This window comes from Elephas maximus, chromosome 3 (genome assembly GCF_024166365.1).
Source record: "Elephas maximus indicus isolate mEleMax1 chromosome 3, mEleMax1 primary haplotype, whole genome shotgun sequence".
NCBI lineage: Eukaryota > Metazoa > Chordata > Mammalia > Proboscidea > Elephantidae > Elephas > Elephas maximus.
In genome coordinates this window covers 87,743,189-87,764,200 of record NC_064821.1, presented here as the reverse complement: position 1 = coordinate 87,764,200, position 21,012 = coordinate 87,743,189, and the positions used below count along the sequence as shown (strand labels likewise).

Sequence of the window (21,012 nt, the reverse complement as noted above, 5' to 3'; positions counted from 1 at the left end):
AGGTTGCCAGTGATCTCCTAATTGCAAATTTAGTGGACACTTTTCAAGCTCATTTTATTTGACCTGCAGCATTCGATATCGTTGATCATTTCCTTTCCAAAATGTTCTCTTTTGGCTTCTGTGATGACATTCTTGCTTGGTTGTTCTTCCTCTGTCTGCCCCTTTAAATGTTCCTGTTCCTTGGGATTCTGTTAATTCCTCACATTACCTGTTAACTCCTGGACATTTTCATATATTCCTTGGCATCGGTGACTATTTTCATCTGAGTGTTGTTGACCCCTAGATGTTAGTCTCTAACTCAGACTTTGTTCCTAAGCTTTTTACGAATTTTTATTCTTTAAGTGAAAGTTTACAAATCAGGTCAGTCTCTCATACAAAAATTTAAATACACCTTGCTATATACTTCTAGTTGCTCTCCCCTCAATGAGATAGCACACTCCTCCTCTCCACCCTGTATTCCCTGTGTCCATTTAGCCAGCTTCTGTCCCCCTCTGCCTTCCTTTCCCCCCTCCAGACAGGAGCTGCGCACGTAGTCTCATGTGTCTACTTGAGCCAAGAAGCTCACTCCTCACCAGTATCATTTTCTATCTTATAGTCCAGCTTAGTCCCTGTCTGAAGAGTTGGCTTTGGGAATGGTTCCTATCTTGGGCCAGCTGTTCCTAAGCTTTAAACTACCTATCTGTAGGACATCTCCACCTGTGTTATCCCACAAGCACCTTAAACTCAACATGTTCAGTTAAACTCACTATCTTTTAACATTGCTGCTGCTTCATAAAACTTGCTCCTGCCCTTATATTCTGGATATCCAGGAACCATCTAGAGCTTTTCATTGTCCTCATCCCACCATCGGGCAGTCATCAACTTTTATTGACTCTGCTTTCTGAATATATCTTGAATCTTCCCCTGTTCCAATGCCTCCACTCATACCTTGACTCAGGTGCCCTTCTCTCACCAGCATTATCGCAGTGATCTCCTATCTCCCCTTCTCCATATTCTCCTTCTAATCCATCCACCATACCATTGCTAAAATAATTTTTTCTTTTAAAAGCAAATACAATCATGTTGCCCCTTGCCCCCACTTTAAATGCTTCTTTTGTTCCCTATAAATTGGATAAAGTCCGTGTATCTTAGCAAAGCATATCAGACTCACTTCTTGCCCTTCCTATATACTGTACTCTGATCGTAATACATTAGTTTCCTGAATGCACCGTGAATTTAACCTATAACTTTGCATATGCTGTTCCCTCCCATATGTGTATTGTCTTTTCCGCTACCCCAGGTCATCCTTACAGACTCATTATTTCCTCTGTGCAGCTTTCTCTGACTGCCCAGACTTTATACTCTGGGCTGCATGGTGCTGTCATACCTGTATATGCCTATATTTTAGCATTTACCACATGATATTGTGTCTCTCTAATAGAGGTATCTTTTGTGTGCAGCACCTACCACAGTGCCTGGATTCAGAATAAGCCCTCAGTAACTTAAATAAATAAATAAATAAATAAATAAATAAGCAGTCTCTGTCTTCCAGGTGTTTACTATCTAGTGGTTTCACCACCAGGCTAAACATTTTTGACAAATAATAGCTGAATTTTCCTTCTGTTTTGCAGTATATCAACTCTGGAAACCTGGAACAGTTACTAGACAGTAACCTGCATTTGCCTTGGACTGTGAGAGTAAAACTGGCCTATGACATAGCAGTGGGCCTCAGCTACCTTCACTTCAAAGGCATTTTCCATCGGGACCTCACATCTAAGGTAAGAAGGCTTTATTTACATAGCTCTTGGAAGGACACTGTCCTTCTCCCTTACTAAGAAAGCTGTGTTAAGTGACCAATATTAAAGAGCTTAGAAATGATGGAGATCTCTTAGAGATTTAACATTTAATCACAGAGGATACAACTCTTTACTCTGTATAGCTGGTCCTTAGCCTGTCTCACCTCACAGCAGGTGCCTTCAGTGTTGAGCCAGGCAACACATACATCTTGAGAGCATTCATGTTTGACTTCAGTCTCCTGAATGTGTGTTGCAGGAGCAGATGACATAAGGAGGGTTAAGAGATTCTTGCTTGTAGGAGTGACAACAGTCAAGGTGGTGTGAGGGCCTATCTCTTAGTGCTGTCTCCACGGTCCCCAGGAAGTAGCACTTAGCTAAGAGCAGAAGTTTTAGTGATTTTTAATTGCTTGAGTGCAGGTTTTGAGGGCCATGATGTACTGGCCCATTTTCTGTCTGTGTGATTGAGTTTCTGCCATCCTGCCTGTTCTGCTTTGGGATCAGCTGGTCTCTGTAGTATTCTCTTGCTTTCCAAATTGCTGTGTGACTAGGTTAGAAAAGAGTTGTTTTGAGAGGAAGTTGACCATGCTACAAGCCAGGCACCTCAGGGCCAAGTGGCCCAGGACATCACTGTGACAAGGTTTATATGAATAGTACTGTTTGATGGTTGGTGGGGGAACGATAAGGCCATCTAACAGATCTACCCAGGAGCTGAATCTAAATTCTTCTAGGGAGGGATATAGGAGTATTGTGTCTGCCCAAGAATTGCTGTTGTTTCATTCTCCATCCTTAACAAATATACATATATATACATGCACACATATATTCCTACACACCCCTTCTGTCATGGACAAGTGGGCGGGAGCCTGTTGTAAGAAGGTTTCAATGAAAACAAAAGCAGGCTGTACTCTCAGAGCCAACAAGACCTAGAGCAGCAAGTTCCTGGCTGCCTTACACTGCAGTGGTTCTGGTATTTTAAATAGCAGTACTGTCCCTGTTTATAAACTACTGCACAGAAGCAATTGGTTGCTAACCAAAAAGCTGGCAGTTCAAACCCACCCAGCACCCCCGCAGGAGAAAGTCCTGGCAATCTGCTTCCGTAAAGAGTACAGGCAAAAGCAGCCATCTAGAATACTCCACTGGTCTCACCACTTTGGGAGTAAGGAAGAATGAAGAAAACTAAAGACACAAGGGAAAGATTAGTCCAAAGGACTAATGGACCATATCTACCATGGCCTCCGCCAGACTGAGTCCAGTACAACGAGATGGTGCCCGGCTACCACCACTGACTGCTCTGATAGGGATCACAGTAGAGGGTCCCGGACAGAGCTGGAGAGAAATGTAGAACAAAATTCTAACTCAAAAAGAAGGACCAGACTTGCTGGCTTGACAGAGACAGGAGAAGCCCTGAGAGTATGGCCCCTGACACCCTTTCAGCTCAGTAATGAAGTCACTCTTGAGGTTCACCCTTAAGCCAAAGATTGAACAGACCCATGGAATAGAACAAGACTAAAGGGGTGCACCAGCCCTGGGGCAGGAACTGGAAGGGGTGGGGGAGGGACAGGAAAGCTAGTAACAGGGAACCCAGGGTTGAGAAGGGAGAGTGTTGACATGTCGTGGGGTTGTTAACCAATGTCTTAGGACAATGTGTGTACTAACGGTTTGATGAGAAACTGGTTTGTTCTGTAAACCTTCATCTAAAGTACAGAAAAAAAAAGAGTACAGCCAAGAAAACTCTATGGGGCAGTTCTGCTCTGTCATATGGAGTCGCTATGAGTTGGAACCAACTTGATGGCAGCTAACAACAACAACAGCAAAGTTGATCACTTATTTTCACTTTTGGCATCCAGCCAAAATCAAAGCTTTGTGTCCTACTCAAAGAGAATCATTTCTTCCAAGATGGAAGTAGTTCATGACAAGTCATCCATCAGTCACATAGATTATTTCCTTCACATCTTCATGAGTGTCTAGTCCTAGGCCTGGTACCATGGAAGAAGGAATATTTAAAAAGGAGTGTTTCTGACCTTGACATGCTTAAAATCTTGTTTTTGGGAAATAGCTAAAGTACAGTCCATAGCATTTTATAATTGAGTGTTCGGCCACATAGCACAGACTATGTGTTTTCAGAGCAGGGAACAAACACTAAAGGCTGGGATAGCTAAGCTTTCTGGAGAAGATAGGTCTCCCCACCGCTCCCTAGGAATTCATCATATTCCCTTCTATGCCCCCAGAATACTTTGTCCCATTGTGCTAGTGCCCAAGTATGGTTCTGTCTAGGCTTGTTGTGTTGTATTGTAAAAATGACTAACCTTTTTAGACCTGTAGGGTAAGACTGCTATCCTTTGGTTTCCCTGAAGTGGTTATTCCCAGTGTCAGCTGGCCTGAGACAAGAAACTAGGAACTTAGGAGAAAGAATTCCTTGTATCTCTGGGCTTTCCTGGGTCTGGACTTAAAGGAGGTATTGAGGATTCTTCCAGGTGGTGAGAACCAATGACTTTTGCAACCTGGAGGCGGGCAGAGAAGGACACTGTAGGAGACCTTAAGTTGAAGACAAACAGTTGAGTTCCATAAGCCAGATTATTCAGTTTGAGATACTGTGTTGATTGGTGTTTTATCATCTCTGAGCTTTTGACTAAGTGCATATGAATGTTCCAGCCTCATTTTAACTATATTGCAGGGGCTCGGAGGAGGGTTGTATGTCTACACCTAGGCCAGAGCAGCCCCACTCAGGAGACCTGTGTGGTGGTGGCAGTGGCCATAAAAATGAGATGCCTCAAGGGAAAAATAAGGCCACAGGGACAAAGTAGGGCTTTGAGGTTTCCAGATCTCTTCATTGTCACCTGTGGAGGGTTGAGTTTGATTTCTTTAAGGGTAGTAACAGGTTTATTTACAGTGTAGTAGTGTACACTGCATATTATTTGATTGTTCTGTTGTGTCTGTATCTCCCACCAGCATATGAATTTCTCAAGTGTACCTCTTATTTGCCTTTGTATTCCTAGCACCTAGCATGGATGCTGTCAGAGTAGGGGCTTCCCGGCTGTTTCAGGGCATGGGCTTGACAGCACAGGGGCTAAAACATCTGCTCAAGAGCTGAGATTTTGGGTCCCAGGCCCGGTTGCTCCCCACCTCTCCAAATGACTTCAGTGCTTTTAGGGCTTCTGTGTTCCCAGTGTGTAAAATAGATTCTGTCCTTGGCCTCACAAGAGTGATCAGACAGAGCTGACAGAAGGGATTTAAAGTAGTGGGAATGTGTTCCAGGTGGGTAAACCAGAACAGAGAGAAGCAGATGCATTCTTCCCAGATGATTCTGAGCCTGTGGTTAAGACAAAGAGGATTCCTAGTTTCCTACCAGCGTGCCTCCTGAAAATAGTATTACCTTTGTAAGGTTGGTATCCCAGCGGTTACTGCAGTACTGCTCCAAGTATGAAAAGTCTGTCAGACATAGCAGTTCAGTCTAATTTTGGAATTACTTCTAAGAAACAACCTGATATGAATTGGTGCAGTGGTGATGCTGACAATTTACTCCGAAAGAAGTGACTGGTAATGTGACTTTAAAAATATCCAATTCATGAGTTCCATCAAGAAGTAGCAATAACTACACACAGGCTTTTATCAGTAGCTTTAGGAGTAACTGGAGCCCTGGTGGCACAGTAGTTAGGATCTTGGCTACTAACCAAAAGGTTAGTCTAGTTGGAGAGACAGGTCATTACACAAGAGCTATAATAAAGTATGGCATCGTGTGGTGGGATGCAGAGCAAGGGATGGGACACATCACAGCAAGCCACATAATCTTTTAAGAGACTTGGACTGTAGCAGTCCCTGGGACATTTAGGAAAGCAATTCAGTCTCTGGTCTCTCTATGCTGTGAAAAAAACCTCTTAACCTTTCTCGAGGCGTAGAATTGATCCTTTTTTTCTTGATCCCATTTGGATTTATCAGTGAGTTTGTTGGGGGTGGGGGAGAGAGGAGGTGATGGCACATTGAAAACCTTTTCCTTTTTGCTCACAATCACTATCCATTCCAAAACCCAAACCCAGTGCTCTCGAGTCAATTCTGACTCATAGCGACTCTATAGAGCAGAGTAGAACTGCCCCATAGAGTTTCCAAGGAGCACCTGGAAACTCTAACTGCGGATTCAAACTGCAGACCCTTTGGTTAGCAGCGGTAGCACTTATCCACTACGCCACTAGAGTTTCCCACTAGCCATTAGAGAAATGCAAATCAGAACTACAATGAGATACCATCTCACCCTGACATTACTGGCACTAAACAAAAAAACAGAAGGTAACACATGTTGGAGAGGCTGCGGGGAGATTTGGAACTCTTACGCACTGCTGGTGAGAATGCAAAACAATGAAACCATTTTGGAAAAAGATATAGCGCTTCCTTAAAAAGCTAGAAATAGAATTACCATACAATCCAGCAGTCACACTCCTAGGAATATATCCTAGAGAAATAAGAACCATCACTGGAACAGATATATGCACACCCATGTTCACTGCAACATTATTCACAATAGCAAAAAGATGGAAACAACCTAAGTGCCCATCAACAGATGAATGGATAAACAAACTATAGTACATACACACAATGGAATACTACACAACAATAAAGAACATGAATCTATGAAACATCTCACAACATGGATGAATCTGGAAGGCATTATGCTGAGTGAAATAAGCCAATGAGAAAAGGACAAATATTGTATGAGACCACTATTATAAAAATTCATGAAAAGGTTTACACACGAAGAAACAGTCTTTGATGGTTACAAGCGAAGGGAGGAGTGGGGAGGGAAAACACTAACTAGACCATAGCCTACCACTGCCGTTGAGTGACCGTAGATAAGTGGTAAACTTGGTGAAGGGTAAGATAGTGCACAATACTGGGGAAGTCAGCACATCTTGACCAAGGCAAAGTCATAGAAACTTCATAAACACAGCCAAACTCCCGGAGGGACTGAGTTAGTGGGCTGAGGGCTGGGGACCATGGTCTCGGGGGACATCTAGCTCAGCTGGCATAGCATAGCTCATAAAGAAAATGTTCTGCATCTGACTGGTGAGTAGCATCTGGGGGCCTTAAAAGCTTGTGAGCAGCCATCTAAGATGCATCTACTGATCCTACCCCATCTGGAGCAAAGGAGAATGAACAAAATCAATGACACAAGGGAAAGAGTAGTCCAAAGGACTAATAGACCACAATTACCACAGCCTCCACTAGACCGAGTCCAACACAACTAGATGGTGCCCAGCTACCACCACCAACTGCTCTGACAGGGATCACAATAGGGGGTCCCAGACAGAGCTGGAGAAAAATGTAGAACAAAATTCAAACTCAGAAAAAAAAAAACGACCTGACTCACTAGTCTGACAGAGACTGGAGACACCGGAGAATATGGCCCCCGGATACCTTTTTAACTCAGTACTGAAGTCACTCCTGAAGTTCACCCTTCAGCCAAAGATTAGACAAGCCTATAAAACAAACAATAACACACATAGTTCAACCATGTATACAAGACTAAATGGGCACACCGGCCCAAAAACAAAAATGAGAAGGCAGGAAGGGACAGGAAAAGTGGACGAATGGAAATGGGGAACCCGAGATCAAGAAGGGGAGAGTGTTGACACATCATGGGGTTGGCAACCAATGTCACAAAACAATTTGTGTATTGATTATTTAATGAGAAACTAATTTGCTCTGTAAACTTTCATCTAGAGCACAACAAAAAAAGACGACATAACAGCCAAATGCAAAAAAAAGAAAACCATTTTTGTTGCTGTTGTTGCAGAAACAACTTTAGCTTAGAGCTAACACTAACGAAAGGACTGAGCTGAGAAGCTCAGATGGTTTTATTCAGTGCCAGTACTGACTGTGCAACTGTTGCAGGACACCTCAGGAATTGCTGTCAGGTGCCTAATCTGGTCCAGTTCTGAAGGATTTTTGTAGGTCTCCAGGAAATGTATCCATGGCCACCTCTTTGGTTTCCCTTCATTGAGAGCTCAGTTCTACTACAGAGAGTCAAATGTATGATTAGTGTATACATTCTGACACATGCTTTTGAGAGAAACCCAGTTGCTTCAGTCATCCAACCAAACTTCATTGAAAAAAGTTCCACTGAGCTCTTTCTGTGTGCTTGTGCTAGATTAGAGATAAAAACCAAAACAAAAAAAGAGAGATACAGAGGTAAATTGGACCATTCTCTGCCCTTGAAGAGGCAGTCATGTAAGGTGCTGTGCAGCAGTGAGATGTATTATAATAGGGGTAAGGACAAAGAGGAGTGGGAGCCAGGCAGCAGCAGTGCCTTGGCTGCTTTTTGGACCTAAAGAGGGCACCTCTCCCCTTAGAGAAGTCTAACTGAGCTTCTCATGTCTACTGCTTTATCTAGGCAAGGCTACCTACCACATTCAGAATTCTTCATCCTCTATGTAATGGGCTTTGCATCCCAGACAGCCTGAAATCAGTTCCAGTTCTTTCAGAACCCCACAATATTCTGAGCTCCACATTTTGTGCTCTGTAGCCATATAGTCTGTACCAGGGCCATGTACATTACAGCTTGGATAAGAAATGCAAGCATTACACTAGATGCCCTGGGATTAACCCAGCATTGGAGGTAAGATTAGGGTCCCAAGTAAAGAGGTCTTATTGAAAACCCTATGGAGTGCAGTTCTACTCTGCAACACATGGAGTCATCATGAGTCAGAACTGACTTGATGACAACTGGTTTGGTCTGTTTTTTTCTTTTTTTAATTGTACTGTCTGCACAAACAGTGCTGCCTACTCAATGGGCCCTGGCCCCTGCTGCCTTCCTAAGACTACACTGCTCCTGCCATGGCCTTGCTGCCTCCAGCAGGAAACTTTCAGCCTCCTCCCTCTGGGGAGGCTACTGGGGAGAGCCCTGTAGAATCAAGAGACCTGGGTCTTAACCACTTATAGTTGTAAGCCTCACTTTTCTTATCTTAAATGTAAAAATCTCAGATCTGTACATCTGACAATATATTGTGAAGAACCAATGGGATTATGTTTGTGAAAAAATGTTTTAAATTCCACACAGATCGATGTAGGCAATATTTCACTTACCCTAGGGGCTGGGAAGTATTCTCTAGGGCCACCTTTGTCTAAAGATCACTGCTTTCCTAGAGTTTTCAGTCTAGTCAGGGGAAGGGATTAGAAACAGACACTTTCATCATAATATGGCAGATGCTAAGATTAGAGAGAGGAGAATGCATCGAATGCTTTGAGAAAGGATGCTTAACTCAACCTGAGGGTGCAGAGAGGCTTCTTGGAAGAGATGATGCCTGAACTGAATCTTGAAAATTAAATTCTACTTAGTAAGTATATGAGGAGGGTTAGTATTTCAGAGTAGGGGAATGGCAAAAGCAAAGGCACAGATGTATTGCCTGCCGATTTTGAGGTTGGAGTGGTGGGAGATAAGATTGAGAGGAGTCTGATTATGTCATACCATCTACCCTGGATTTTACAGATAGGAAATGAAGAGCCATTGTCAGCTTTTTAAAGCAATAACAGCTGTATTGATATATAATTCACATATGGTATACAATTCAGTTTTTAGTAGATTCACAGAGTTGTATAATCATTGCAAAACCAAATCTGTTGCTGTCGAGTCAGTTGTGACTCATAGTGACCCTATAGGACAGAGTAGAACTGCCCCATAGGGTTTCCAAGGCCACGTTTTTCTACCTTGGAGCAGGCTGGTGAGTTTGAACCACTGACCTTTTGGTTAGCAGAAGAGCGCTTAACCACTGTGGCACTGTATCCATTAGCAGTCACTCCCTATCTCCCCCTTCCTAAAGTTCCTGTCAACCACTAATCTATTTGCAGTTTCTATGGATTTGCTTACTCTGGGCATTTCATACGAATGGAATAATACAATATATTATTGTTGGATTTTAAATAAGGGAGTAACAGATTTGCATTTTAGGAAGACCATGCTGGCATGAATGAGGATGGATTATAGAGGTCAAGCCTGGAGATCCAGAGACTAGGTAGAAGGCTATTGCAGTATTCAGGGGAGGAATGATAAGGACTGAACTTGGGCAGTAGTGGTGGGGTTAAAGAGAGAGAGATCAGTTTGAAAAATGTTTAGAAGGTAATATTGGTTGGAGGAAGAGTAAACAGCCTAGGATGAATCCCAGGTTTCTAGCTTAGAAAACTGAGTGGAAAGTGACTACCAGGTGCCATAAAAATACAGCTAGACCAGAACTATTGCCCTGAGATAATTTTTAAACCGTAAACCAAAAATGTCCCCTAAAATTTTTAAAGTCTTCTTAAAACTGAACAATAATTGAGCTTAACATAGGGTTGCTGTGAGTTGGAATTGACTGGACGGCAACAGGTTTGGTTTGTAAAGAATGTCTGCCTTGAGCATTATGCGTTTTTAAGATCTATCTCTATGGGATCAAATTGACAACAGCTACTCCAAAGATTAGATAGAAAACTTAAGGGGCAGTGAGTTTATGTTGGTGGGGGAGAACAACTCAGAAAAGGAGGGTGAGAATGGTTGCACAACTCAGAGAATGTAATCAGTGTCACTGAATGGTACGTGAAGAAATTGTTGAATTCGTGTATGTTCTGCTGTGCATATTCTCAACAAGAACAAAAATAAAATAAATTACTTAAAAAAAATACAGCTAGAGTTGTAGGTTTTATGGGGGAAAGATAAGTTCAAGTTTGTATGTATGCAGTTCAGTATGAGTAATCCATTTCCAATGTCTGGAAATCTACTGGATATACAAATCAGGCTTGAGGAAAAAGATCAGGCCTAAGGATGTATTTCAGGGTCATTAGGACAAAGGAGATAATCAAAAATGTGGAAAAGCCTCTGCAACACAGCCAAGAATAGCTGCAGGCCCAAAATAGAACCTTGAGAGGATCATCCTTATGGAATGAGAAGAAGAGCCTGCATTGGAGTCTGCAGAGTAGCCAAAGGCAGAGAAAGAAATCCAGGAATGTAGTGTCATAGAGGCCAGTGCAGAAGAATCAAAAAGGAAAGGAAGAGATTAGCCTCTAATAGCTAGCTCCATGACCACAACTGCTTTATTCAGCAGCTCTGCATACCCGGTACTAACACAATTCTTGAATCATGTAAAACACTGAAGGAAGGCATCAGCAAAGTCTAGAGCAGAAAGACCAAGTTGGAGAACTAATTTTGTCTGTTGGGTTTAGTGTCATGGAGGTCATTGGGATCCTCAGTGATAATACTTTCAGCAGAAGCCAGTGAGGAATGAGTGGGAGATAAGGAAGTAAAGACAGTGAGTGTTGCCTATAAAACTTCTCTAGCCCAAGACCCCTTTAAGGGCAGGCTCAGAAAGTTTGTTGGAAAGTACCATAGGGACTAACCCTGGTTAGGTTTCCTCTCCATTTTCCTTATCACTTCCGATGCAGATTCCTTGAATTTGTCTTTTTTGGTGGGGAAAATGTTTTCAGAAATGCTGAGAGGGCAGTGGATTCACTCCAGACCAGAAGCAGACTGGCCTAGGCAGCTTTGTCCCACGTGAGGCACTGATCATTCCTGCCTTAGCCAATTTCTGAGCTGCTCACAGAGAAATTACTTTCTCCTGGATGGGTGGTTTGCAGTGAGTGAAGTGTAGGCCTCCGTGAATGTGAAGATGGGGCAGCAACTGAACAGCTTTAACAAGGGCAGTGCATTGTGATTATGTTCTGCTCCTTATCTGCTATTCTCAAGCTGACTTTAACAGGGTGTTTCTGAGGGCTGTAAAACAAATAGCAAACAGGACTTTAGACCAAGCCTTGGAGACAGGAGTTGCTGGTGAAATAGGAGGAGGAAGGGAGTGAAATGGGTGACATATTTGAGCTGCCACTGCCTAACAGGCCAGTGCCCTATAGCTTAGGCTTTGGCTGTCTAATAGGCAGGCTGGCCTAGGGGCCATCCTCTCACAGGCAGTCAAAGTCAGGGAGCCAGGGGTGCTGAGCCAGGACGACTGACAGGAGGGCCAGATCCAGGACAAACACCAAGGAAGGACTGCCTGCTTGGAGGCCAGAGATGGCATGTGTCTTCCTAGGATCCGGAGTAGGAGAGGATGTGATAAAATCACAGGCTCCTTCCAGCATGGGGAAGGAGGAAGAGAACAGTGTGATCAAATCAAGGCCAGAGTAATGGATTGATTTGTACCTGATGTGGAATAAGCAGGAGGTAACTTGGCAGTGCCTTGGCAACTAGATGCCAAGGCTAGTGAGGAGGAGCGGGGGCTGGTTTAGGTCACATAGGGCCTCGCTGGCTCCAAAAATGTTCCTGCGAGCCAAGGATCCCTACTCTCTGTGCCTTTGGAGGAAGGAGGGTGGGGTGGGGTCCATGTAGGGCTATTTTGAATGCAGTTATTTGGGGAGAGGTGGTTGCTGCTTTGTATTTATTTACAGGTCATTTGGGTTCATGCTTTCTCTGGAGGCAGTAGCATTTGTTCAGTGAGCATGTCCTGAGCCTCTCCCATGAATTGAGTACTGTGAGGAAGGAAGGCCCAAACCAGAACCTGCTCCTGAGGAGCTCAGAGCTTCTGTGCTAAACTGTAAGAAGAGGTGGCATACAGCAGGTGCTAAAGGGCTTGAGATGAGTGAAAGAGATGAGGGTGAGAGCTGGAGAAATCACCTTGGAGAGGTTGTTGTTGTTAGGTGCCATAGAGTTGGTACAGTGACCCTGCGTACAACAGAATGAAACACTGCCCCATCCTCACAATTGTTACTATATTGGAGCCTATTGTTGCAGGCGCTGTGACAGTCCATCTCATTAAGGGTTTTCCTCTTTTCACTTACCCTTTACTTTACCAAGCATGATGTCCTTCTCCAGGGACTGGTTCCTCCTGATAACATGTCCAAAGTACCTAAGATGAAGTTTCGCCATCCTCGCTTCCAAGGAACACTGTGGATCTATTTCTTCTAAGAGATTTGTTTGTTCTTCTGGCAATCTATGGTATATTTAGTATTCTTTGCCAGCACCATAATTCAAAGGTCAATTCTCTTCCGGTCTTCCTTATTCATTGTCCAGCTTTCACATACGTATGAGGCGACTGAAAATACCACGGCTTGGGTCAGGTGCACCTTAGTCTTCAGAGTAACATCTTTTTTTAACACTTTAAAGAGGTCTTCTGCAGCAGATTTGCTCAGTGCAGTACATCTTGGTAAGGTAGCTTTCCTTAAACACAAAAATTTCTAAGGAGAATTGGGAGAATGTTCCAAATGGAAGGGAAGCACTATAAGCAAAGGCAAAGGTTTGAAGGGCCTGTTCATGTTTGTCAAGTCAAGCTTGTTTGTGCCAAGTTTGGATGTGGATGTGTGCATGGGAGTTCTGGGAGGGGATGGGTAAGCGGGGAAGGAGGGTGGAAAGGTTCATTGGATAAAGCCAGACCATAGAGGTTGCTTGTAATCCTATGGACCATCAAAGTGTAGGCTTGGACACATTCTTATATTACCTGGCAAGGTCAGGCCTGGGCTTTGGGTCTCTGCAGTCTGAGGAAAGGAGGAAGGAAGGCCAGAGACCTGATAGTTTGTCTTCCTCCACTAGATTGTAAGCTCCAAGAGGACAGTGGTTTCTCTTTTGTTCAGTGAGGTATTGTTGGCACTTAGAACCATGCCTAGCGCATAGATAAATATTTGTGTTTGAAGCATGAAGTGAGTGCTAGGACAGCCACCCAATCTCCAGTACTAACTCATGTCACGTGGCTATCAGAGCACCTAGGGCTGATCACTGAAGACAGTCTAAGAATGTGGTTCATCAAGGAGTAGAGGACAAAGTGTTCTGTGTGTAGACTCGGAATGAGTGAGGAGAGAAGGGGTGGGTGATGGTAACTGAGGCTGCTGGTTCCCAGTTCTGAGCCACATTGTCCTCTTCTTCTTTGGAAACCTTAGAATTGCCTGATAAAGAGGGATGAGAATGGTTACTCTGCAGTGGTGGCCGACTTTGGTCTGGCTGAGAAGATCCCTGATGTCAGGTGGGTAGTCCTAATGGGTACTGGGGTCACAGAGGATGGGGGTTGAAGCTAAGGGGAAACTTCAGAGTCCTCTCTAGAAGCCAGGACTTGGTCACAGCTCAACCTCAGCTCCCTAAATTTGGTCACTCCTAGTCTGTGCCCCACCCTTGGTGGGGGGGAACTCCCTACGGTCAGAGATCCCATTGTATCAGCCAGTAGCAAGCTCATTCTCCACATAATCTCACCCCACAGCATGGGGAGTGAAAAGTTAGCCGTGGTGGGCTCACCCTTCTGGATGGCACCTGAGGTTCTTCGAGACGAGCCCTACAATGAGAAGGTGAGTCCGGGGACCTCACGTCCTTGTTCTCCTTAGACTCTCTTAGGAGAAAGCATCCAGGATCACCTTTATGTTCAGAGTGAGAATCCACATCATTCTTGCCAAGAGCAGGGCTGGTATTTGGCAGCTGCCCAGTGAATGAATTTGAATGAAATCTGGGCAATAGGGCCCAGGCCTGGGCTGGGAGACATGGGAGGCAGATAGCTCACGCTCACCCCATGAAAGAAAAACTCAAGGTCTGACCACCCACCAGGCGGACGTGTTCTCTTATGGCATCATCCTGTGTGAGATCATCGCCCGAATCCAGGCTGATCCAGACTATCTCCCCCGCACAGAGGTGAGCTGCAGGGATGGGGACCCACTGGCATAGGATTGCTTTTGAGGCTACGGAACTGTTTCGTCCTTGGGATGGTGCTGCTGGAATTAAGACTGTGGCTACTTCTCAGGAACACTTCCCATTTTCTCCTTGAGCTGGCCAGGTCGGGTGGGGAAATTAATGACCTATGCCCACGCATGTCCCCATAACCCCCTCATGCCCAGTGTCCCCCCCATACCCATCCACAGAACTTTGGGCTGGACTATGACGCTTTCCAGCACATGGTGGGAGACTGTCCCCCGGATTTCCTGCAGCTCACCTTCAACTGCTGTAACGTGAGTGTCTTTCTCCCCAGGGGCTGGCTGAGCCCTTTTCACTTGGTTGGGACTGCAGGGAGAGGCTGCTAATTAACCTCATATGGGGCTTTCTCACTGGATGAGTGCCAGGTGGCATGCTTTCTCTGTGGCAGTGCCCTCCCCACTTATCTAGGCCTAGCCAGGCTCTCCAGAGCCCTGGACCAGGGAAAGAAAAATTTGCTATTATCCAGTCCTCAGCCCGCACGGTAGACTCACCAGTCCTTGCTTTGGGTGTTGATGGAGCTCTGGCCAGGTTTTATTGTCTGACTGTAGATCTAACTGGTACTGTGTCTCCATGGGAAAGGCTCTCCTAGCCTTAATTTTATACAACTCTGGGGCTGGACCTACTTTTTATGGCTGAGGGGTAGGTAGGCTTTGAACAGGTAGCTCCCAGAGACATGTTAGCAGCAGAACTCAAGAAAGAATGAACCAGTGTGAGCATGAACATATACTTTTGAAGGGTCCTGTGTCAAACAGGAGGATAAAGCATACAGAAAAGGAGGTAAGACGGAGGAAGGATAATAAGACAATAGTATCTTCCCTGCCCTTAGTCCTGGGTGTCACCCTCATGGCCTGGGGCCTTCAGAAAAGATCTCTTAGCTGAACATCTGAATCTTTTAATATGCCAGAAACAGACTTGAATGCCATCCTTGGGGTGGGAGTTGGAGGGCAGAGCTAATGGCTGGTGTGGATGCCTACAGATGGACCCCAAACTGCGTCCATCCTTTGTGGAGATTGGGAGAACCCTGGAGGAAATTCTGAGCCGCCTACAGGAGGAAGAGCTGGAGCAGGACAGGAAGGTGCAGCCCACAGGCAAGGGTAAGAGAGAGTGGGACCAGAGAGCCCAACCTGATCCTAAGGGAGGAAATTAGGGTGTGGGGCCTTCCCCCCTAGGGTTGTGATTGCAAGATCCCAAGTCCAGAAGCAAAGGGGAGGGGCTGAGGATGATGGGGAAAAAAAAAAATACTGAACCCTGTAAGAGTTGTGACTTGGCATATTGCTTCCCTCCTCTGTTTCCTATCTACCTTGCTTTCATAACTGTGAATACTTTGTAGTACAAAGTGCTGCTTCTACTTGTTATGACTGGTGAGAGTAACCCCGACTTGTCTCACTATTCTTTAGGACTTACAGAGAAAGGACCTGGAGTGAAGCGACTGAGCTCACTGGATGACAAGATCCCCCCCAAGTCTCCACGTCCAAGACGTACTATCTGGCTATCTCGAAGCCAGTCAGACATCTTTTCCCGTAAGCCACCACGTACAGTGAGCGTCTTGGACCCCTACTATCGGCCACAACGAGGTGCTACTGCCCGCACCACCAAGGTCAACCCTTTCAGTGCTCGTCAGGACCTCAAAGGTGGCAAGATCAAGTTTTTTGACCTGCCTAGCAAGTCTGTCATCTCCCTTGTATTTGACCTAGACGCACCAGGGCCTGGAACTATGCCCCTAGCTGATTGGCAGGAACCTCTGGCCCCGCCTGCTCGACGGTGGCGTTCTTTGCCTGGTTCACCTGAGTTCTTGCGTCAAGAGGCCTGTCCATTCATGGGCCGGGAGGACTCACTATCTGATGGGCCCCCACCACGACTCAGTAGTCTCAAGTACAGAGTAAGAGAGATTCCACCATTCCGGGCATCTGCCCTACCAGGTGCTCCAGCCCATGAGGCCATGGACTGCTCCAGTTCCCAGGAAGAGAATGGTTTTGGGCCCAGGACCCAAGTAGCCAGTCCAGGCCCTGCAGGTGTCTCTGAGGAGATGGAGGTTGAAGAAGAAAGGCCAAGAAACTTGGCCCCAGTCCCCTTCTCCATCTCAGGCATAGGCTGGCAAACCCAGGGAGAGCAGGATGGGTGAGGGGGTTAGTCCCCTGCTCACCTTGGGGATGGACCTTCAGCTGAAGCCACAGGCCCCGCTGGTGCACAGCCTTGATTCTTCCGTGGAGCCCATAGAGCAGGCAGGCTATGTCAGGCCAAGCTCAACTTGGGCTCCCAATGCCTAAATGGCTGTGTATGAGAGGAGAGGCAGCAGTGAAAGGCTTTCCTAGTTAGGGCCAACAGCTGATACCAGGCTTCTGAAATCCAGCAAGGAGGTCGAGCTCCCACATGACCCCCCAGTGCATTTCCCAAGACAGGACCAGAGGACTCTTAGTTCTAGGTTAAGCTGGCAGGCAGCTATTACCCCAGGTTCTTCCCCCATCCCAGGTCTGTCTCTTGCCCTTTCCTGGGGCATATAAGCTACTGGACAGAACCTGGAGCTGACCAGGAGGCCATAAAAGGCATGGCTGTTTCTCAGACCTGAAGACTGGGGCGCTTCTTGCCAGCATGTCTAAGACACTTGAATAATTGCTGTTTGCACTTACTGCACGGTCAGACCACATCACTACATTTCTATGCAAGTGGAGGACAAGGCAGCGTGTAGTGGTCATGGCTCTTAGCTAACCTACTCAAAGACCTTTTCCAATTGATTAATCTATTTTCCTATTTATGAAGGAGTCTTAATGTTCTGCCCTTAAGACTTTCAACCTTGTGGTTGGGAGTGGGCTGGTTTTGTAGGCCCTAGGGCCTGCTATATGTATTTGTCAACATGTGATACACCAACTGGTTAAATGGTTTATACATGGACTGATTTTCTTCCTTTCCTGCTATGGCTGGAGCTGTGGGAATAGTCTGTTCTTACAGAGCCGCAATAAGAAATAACCAAAGATGAAGCTGGTCAAATATTTTCATAGCTTGTTTCTGTTGATTTTTTAAAACTTTCTCAAGACAGTTTCAGATTTAAAAGTAAATAAAGATGGTGTTATACAGGGGCTAGTCGGCCTTTTTATTTGTACCTTTGTACCTCAGCCTCTGAGGTAAAGGAGAGGGTCCAGTGGCAATGCAGTATCTCTGCCAGGACCCCAAGTTCCTCTGTTCTACCCTCAGCTACTCTTCATAGGCCCCGAGTGCCGTGCAGAAGTTGGGTCAGCTGCTGTCCCAGGCCAGCTTCATCTTCTGGCTGTGGGCTTTGGAGGAACGGGAGAACTGGCTCTTGGCCACTGTGAGGGGTACAGCTTTGCCACTCAGGTATACTTTGTTGTGGCATTCAGGTAGCCAAGGTCCAGAGCTGTGGGATTGGGTTCCTTGGCTCACTCTCACATAAGCCATCACATAGCCTGTCATAAAGGCATCGAAACCAGCCCGGTGCAGCCCATCCCCAGGCACTGGGTTAGGACTAGCTTGACTGCGTGGCACTTCTGGGGTAGCCATGTCAGTGCCTCCAGGCCTTGTGGCCTTAGGCCCCATCTGTAAATCATTTTTGTGATCATGCTCACAACCAGGCTGGTTTGTAGTCTCATTCTCAGCCACCTCTTGCTCAGTTTTCTCAGCCTTGAGGCCATCCTCACAGACCTGCTTCATGGGAGGACCATCCTCAGCTTCCCCAGAGATCTGTGTCCCCGACAGGCCCAACAAAGCTCTCCGCCGTTTATCCCGCCGTCTCCACCGTCGCCGCTTATCTTCCACCACAGCCTCGTCAGCGTCAATGATGAGGTCAATGTTATGGGATCGAGGACACTGTGGTCCCAGGGGGCACCAGCCATAGGCCTAGAGATAGGAAAGCGTCTTAGGAGAGGGGTACCAGGCATCAGACCCTCCCTTCCCCCAGGAAACGGGTGGGTGCTCTCACCGAGAAGTTGTCACAGACACTGGTGGGATGGGGACGGTGGGTTGCAGGAGATGTGCAGCAGCGGTAGTCAATGTGGGCCCTCATGCTGGAAGGGTAGCTACAGAACTCCAGGGTAAGGTGTGGGCTGCCAGCTGCCCGCTGCTTCCCATTTTCCCGCTCACTGCAATAGCACAAGAGGGTATTGGTCTACTAATACATAAACTCCATGAGATTAGGGATTTTTGTTGGTTTTGTTCACTGCTGAATCCTCAGCACCTAAAACAGTGCCTGGCACATGGTAGGCACTCAATACATGTCTTAAATGAATGAAATAGACTCATACCAAGCCCCGCCCCTTTCCCTCAGCTATCCCCTCACCATTTCCTGAAGGCATACTCTAAGTAGGAGGCTACAAAGTGGGCATGAAACTCAACAGCGTATTTGGTGTCATAAATGCCAGCTGGAAACATCTCACACAGGTCAGCAGTGAAGGTTCCCAGGCTCTCAGGCAAGTGTGCATAAAAGTTCTGGTACAGAAACACCAAGTCTATAAGGCCGTTGTGTAGCACCAGTGGCCGACAGGCCCGGATTAGCTCCAGGAACAGTGTCCGCACAGACTGGCTCTGGCTCTCGTCACCCTGGGTGGAAGGAAAGGTTCATGGGAAAGAAGAGACTCCCCTAAGGAGCCTCTTCTTCAGTGTACTTAACCCAGGCCCCTCCACAGAAAGCCTTCCCTCCCTGCCTAACCCAATACTTCCCACCCTTGTGATTAGGCTAGAGATCTACCTTGTCATTGCCCTTGTGGTAGGGGATGCCCTGGGCATACTGCCGGTTGAAGTTGAAGCCATGCTGTACCAGGAACTGCACAGACTTTGGTTCTATAACATATTCCTCCATGCACAGTAGGGTCAGATTAAACACCTGGGCCAGGTACAAGTGTTCACCCTGAGAGAGGAAGCAGGGCTGCCATATCAAGTCTTAGGAGAAAACATCACACCTGATGTTCCCTAGGATCTCAGCCCTCCTCCTCCTAGCCACAGGCCTGGGACAGGGGTGAGATTAGTTCATACCTTGTCTGGCTGCTGCTTGAAGCAGGCAAGGCCCAGGGAGAGGATGGAACGGGTCCTGGCAGCTTGACACACAGCCTTGTAACGTTCCTCGATGCACCTTCGGGTTGGGTTTGGGGGTGGCTGTGGCTCAGAGTTAGCCTCATGGAGGACCCAAACCACCCAGAACTGTGATCCCCCATTCCAGGGTTAAGGTCTACCCCTCCTGCCAGGGCTGGGACTAAGAAGAACACAGATTATACTTACTGGTTCAGTAGACTCTTCCTGTCACCAAGCCCACTCAATTCCTATGGGTGGGTAAAAGGACAGTTGTGTCAGGCCCAGCCTTTTCACAATGACCTGTCTCCCTGTTCCCTGACCCTCACCGTGTCTACAGCCACAAAGCTAGCTGTCTTTATGGCCAGCAGGAGGGATGGCCATATCTCCTTGAAGTTGTCACTTTGCACATCCACCACAGGAACTTGTACTACCAGCTCCTTCTCAGATTTTGTGCATTTGCTGACACCGCCTGGGGGTAAGGAACGGGGTGGATGTTAATGTTCAGGCTAGGGTCCAGGGGAACAGATACTCCAAGCTAGGCCATGGCTGGGGCCTGGGGAGTAGTTTCCATTGGGGCAAGATATGGTAGCTTTTTCCTCAAGCCCTTGTATCAGTCATGCTCTACACACAGGCCTTGGAATGGACCAAAAAAACCAAACCTGTTGCCATCAAGTCGATTCCGACTCATAGCTACCCTATGGGACAGAGTATAACTGCCCCATACAGTTTCCAAGGAGCACCTGGTGGATTCAAACTGCTGACCTTCTGGTTAGCAGCCATAGCTCTTAACCACTATGCCACCAGGTTTTCCTTGGAATGGACAGTACCATGAATTGGAGGAGAGGAGGCCTGAGGCCTCCAGTGGCTTATGTGAGCCTTTGGGATAATTTCTGCCTACAGCGCTAAGTATCACAATCTGTAGAAGAGGGAGGTTGAACTAGATGACTTTTGAGGTTCCTTCCACGTCCTGCAGGAAATATTTTGCAAGCTTGAGTATTTCAGCTCCCTTAATACCTTGAAAGGCTCCATACTATTCTCATGATGCTCCAGCACAAGCCACAGCCCCAGAACGCTCCAGAGTTTGATAAGTAATGCCCCCCACACAGTTTGTAATATGTCCCGCTTCCTTTGGACCACAACTCCCAACCTGCCCAACTAAACAGCCATCAGCTCAGACTACATCTCCCGACATACCCTCACTTCCCCTGACTAAACTCCCAACACCCCAGGCATTGCAGACCGAACCGTGATGCACACCGGGAGGTGTAGTCTTCTCCTGACTGGTTTGGGTTGAAAAAGCTAGTCCTCTGAAGCCCGAGGCCAGTTTCTAGAGCTATACGTCGCAGGCCTTCCCCGGAGCGTGTAGGCATTTAAGACGGCCCCTGAGAAGTCACTCACCGTCAGAAGCCGCTAGAGCTGAGGCTGCGCCATCATCACTGGTGGCGGCCATGACACCACGCGTCTCCCGCCTGAATTGTAGGAGAATGCACCCGACTTCCGCTTGGTTTCCTGGCGCGATTCCGACAGCCGGGGATCAGGGCGGGGCCTCGC

General features: G+C 46.6%; 2 protein-coding genes across 3 annotated transcripts in view; one reads left to right on the top strand and one right to left on the bottom strand.

Moving 5' to 3' along the window:
- TESK2 (testis associated actin remodelling kinase 2) overlaps positions 1-17,342 on the top strand; it is a 161,469-nt gene extending 144,127 nt beyond the window's left edge. Inside the window, exons 5-11 of the mRNA XM_049879125.1 lie at positions 1,611-1,757; positions 13,650-13,732; positions 13,964-14,048; positions 14,302-14,385; positions 14,613-14,699; positions 15,422-15,539; positions 15,843-17,342. Coding sequence (XP_049735082.1) covers positions 1,611-1,757; positions 13,650-13,732; positions 13,964-14,048; positions 14,302-14,385; positions 14,613-14,699; positions 15,422-15,539; positions 15,843-16,567 — 1,329 coding nt within the window. The 3' untranslated portion in view covers positions 16,568-17,342. The remainder of the gene's footprint in view (positions 1-1,610; positions 1,758-13,649; positions 13,733-13,963; positions 14,049-14,301; positions 14,386-14,612; positions 14,700-15,421; positions 15,540-15,842) is intronic.
- Positions 17,343-17,430: 88 nt separating this feature from the next.
- On the bottom strand, positions 17,431-20,941 carry TOE1 (target of EGR1, exonuclease). Of its 2 annotated transcripts, none has more exons than XM_049879131.1 (8): positions 20,860-20,941; positions 19,788-19,930; positions 19,669-19,709; positions 19,426-19,522; positions 19,142-19,318; positions 18,734-18,993; positions 18,377-18,536; positions 17,431-18,294 (listed from the first exon to the last, which is right to left on the bottom strand). In XM_049879131.1, exons 1-8 carry the CDS (start codon positions 20,909-20,911, stop codon positions 17,674-17,676), a joined length of 1,551 nt encoding a protein of 516 aa, XP_049735088.1. In that variant the 5' UTR covers positions 20,912-20,941; the 3' UTR covers positions 17,431-17,673. The 2 variants fall into 2 exon arrangements, with proteins under 2 accessions (XP_049735088.1, XP_049735089.1); XM_049879132.1 differs by having other exon boundaries at positions 19,142-19,300.
- Between the last annotated feature and the right edge of the window lie 71 nt (positions 20,942-21,012).

Bases quoted from the DNA above. Each gene is read 5' to 3' on its own strand.
- TOE1 (XM_049879131.1), bottom strand. From the start codon at position 20,911: ATGGCCGCCACCAGTGATGATGGCGCAGCCTCAGCTCTAGCGGCTTCT. The intron at 19,931-20,859 runs GTGAGTGACTTC...CCTTACCCCCAG, and splicing joins AGCTCTAGCGGCTTCTGACG to GCGGTGTCAGCAAATGCACA. The intron at 18,994-19,141 runs GTAGATCTCTAG...CCTTCCACCCAG, and splicing joins ACCACAAGGGCAATGACAAG to GGTGACGAGAGCCAGAGCCA.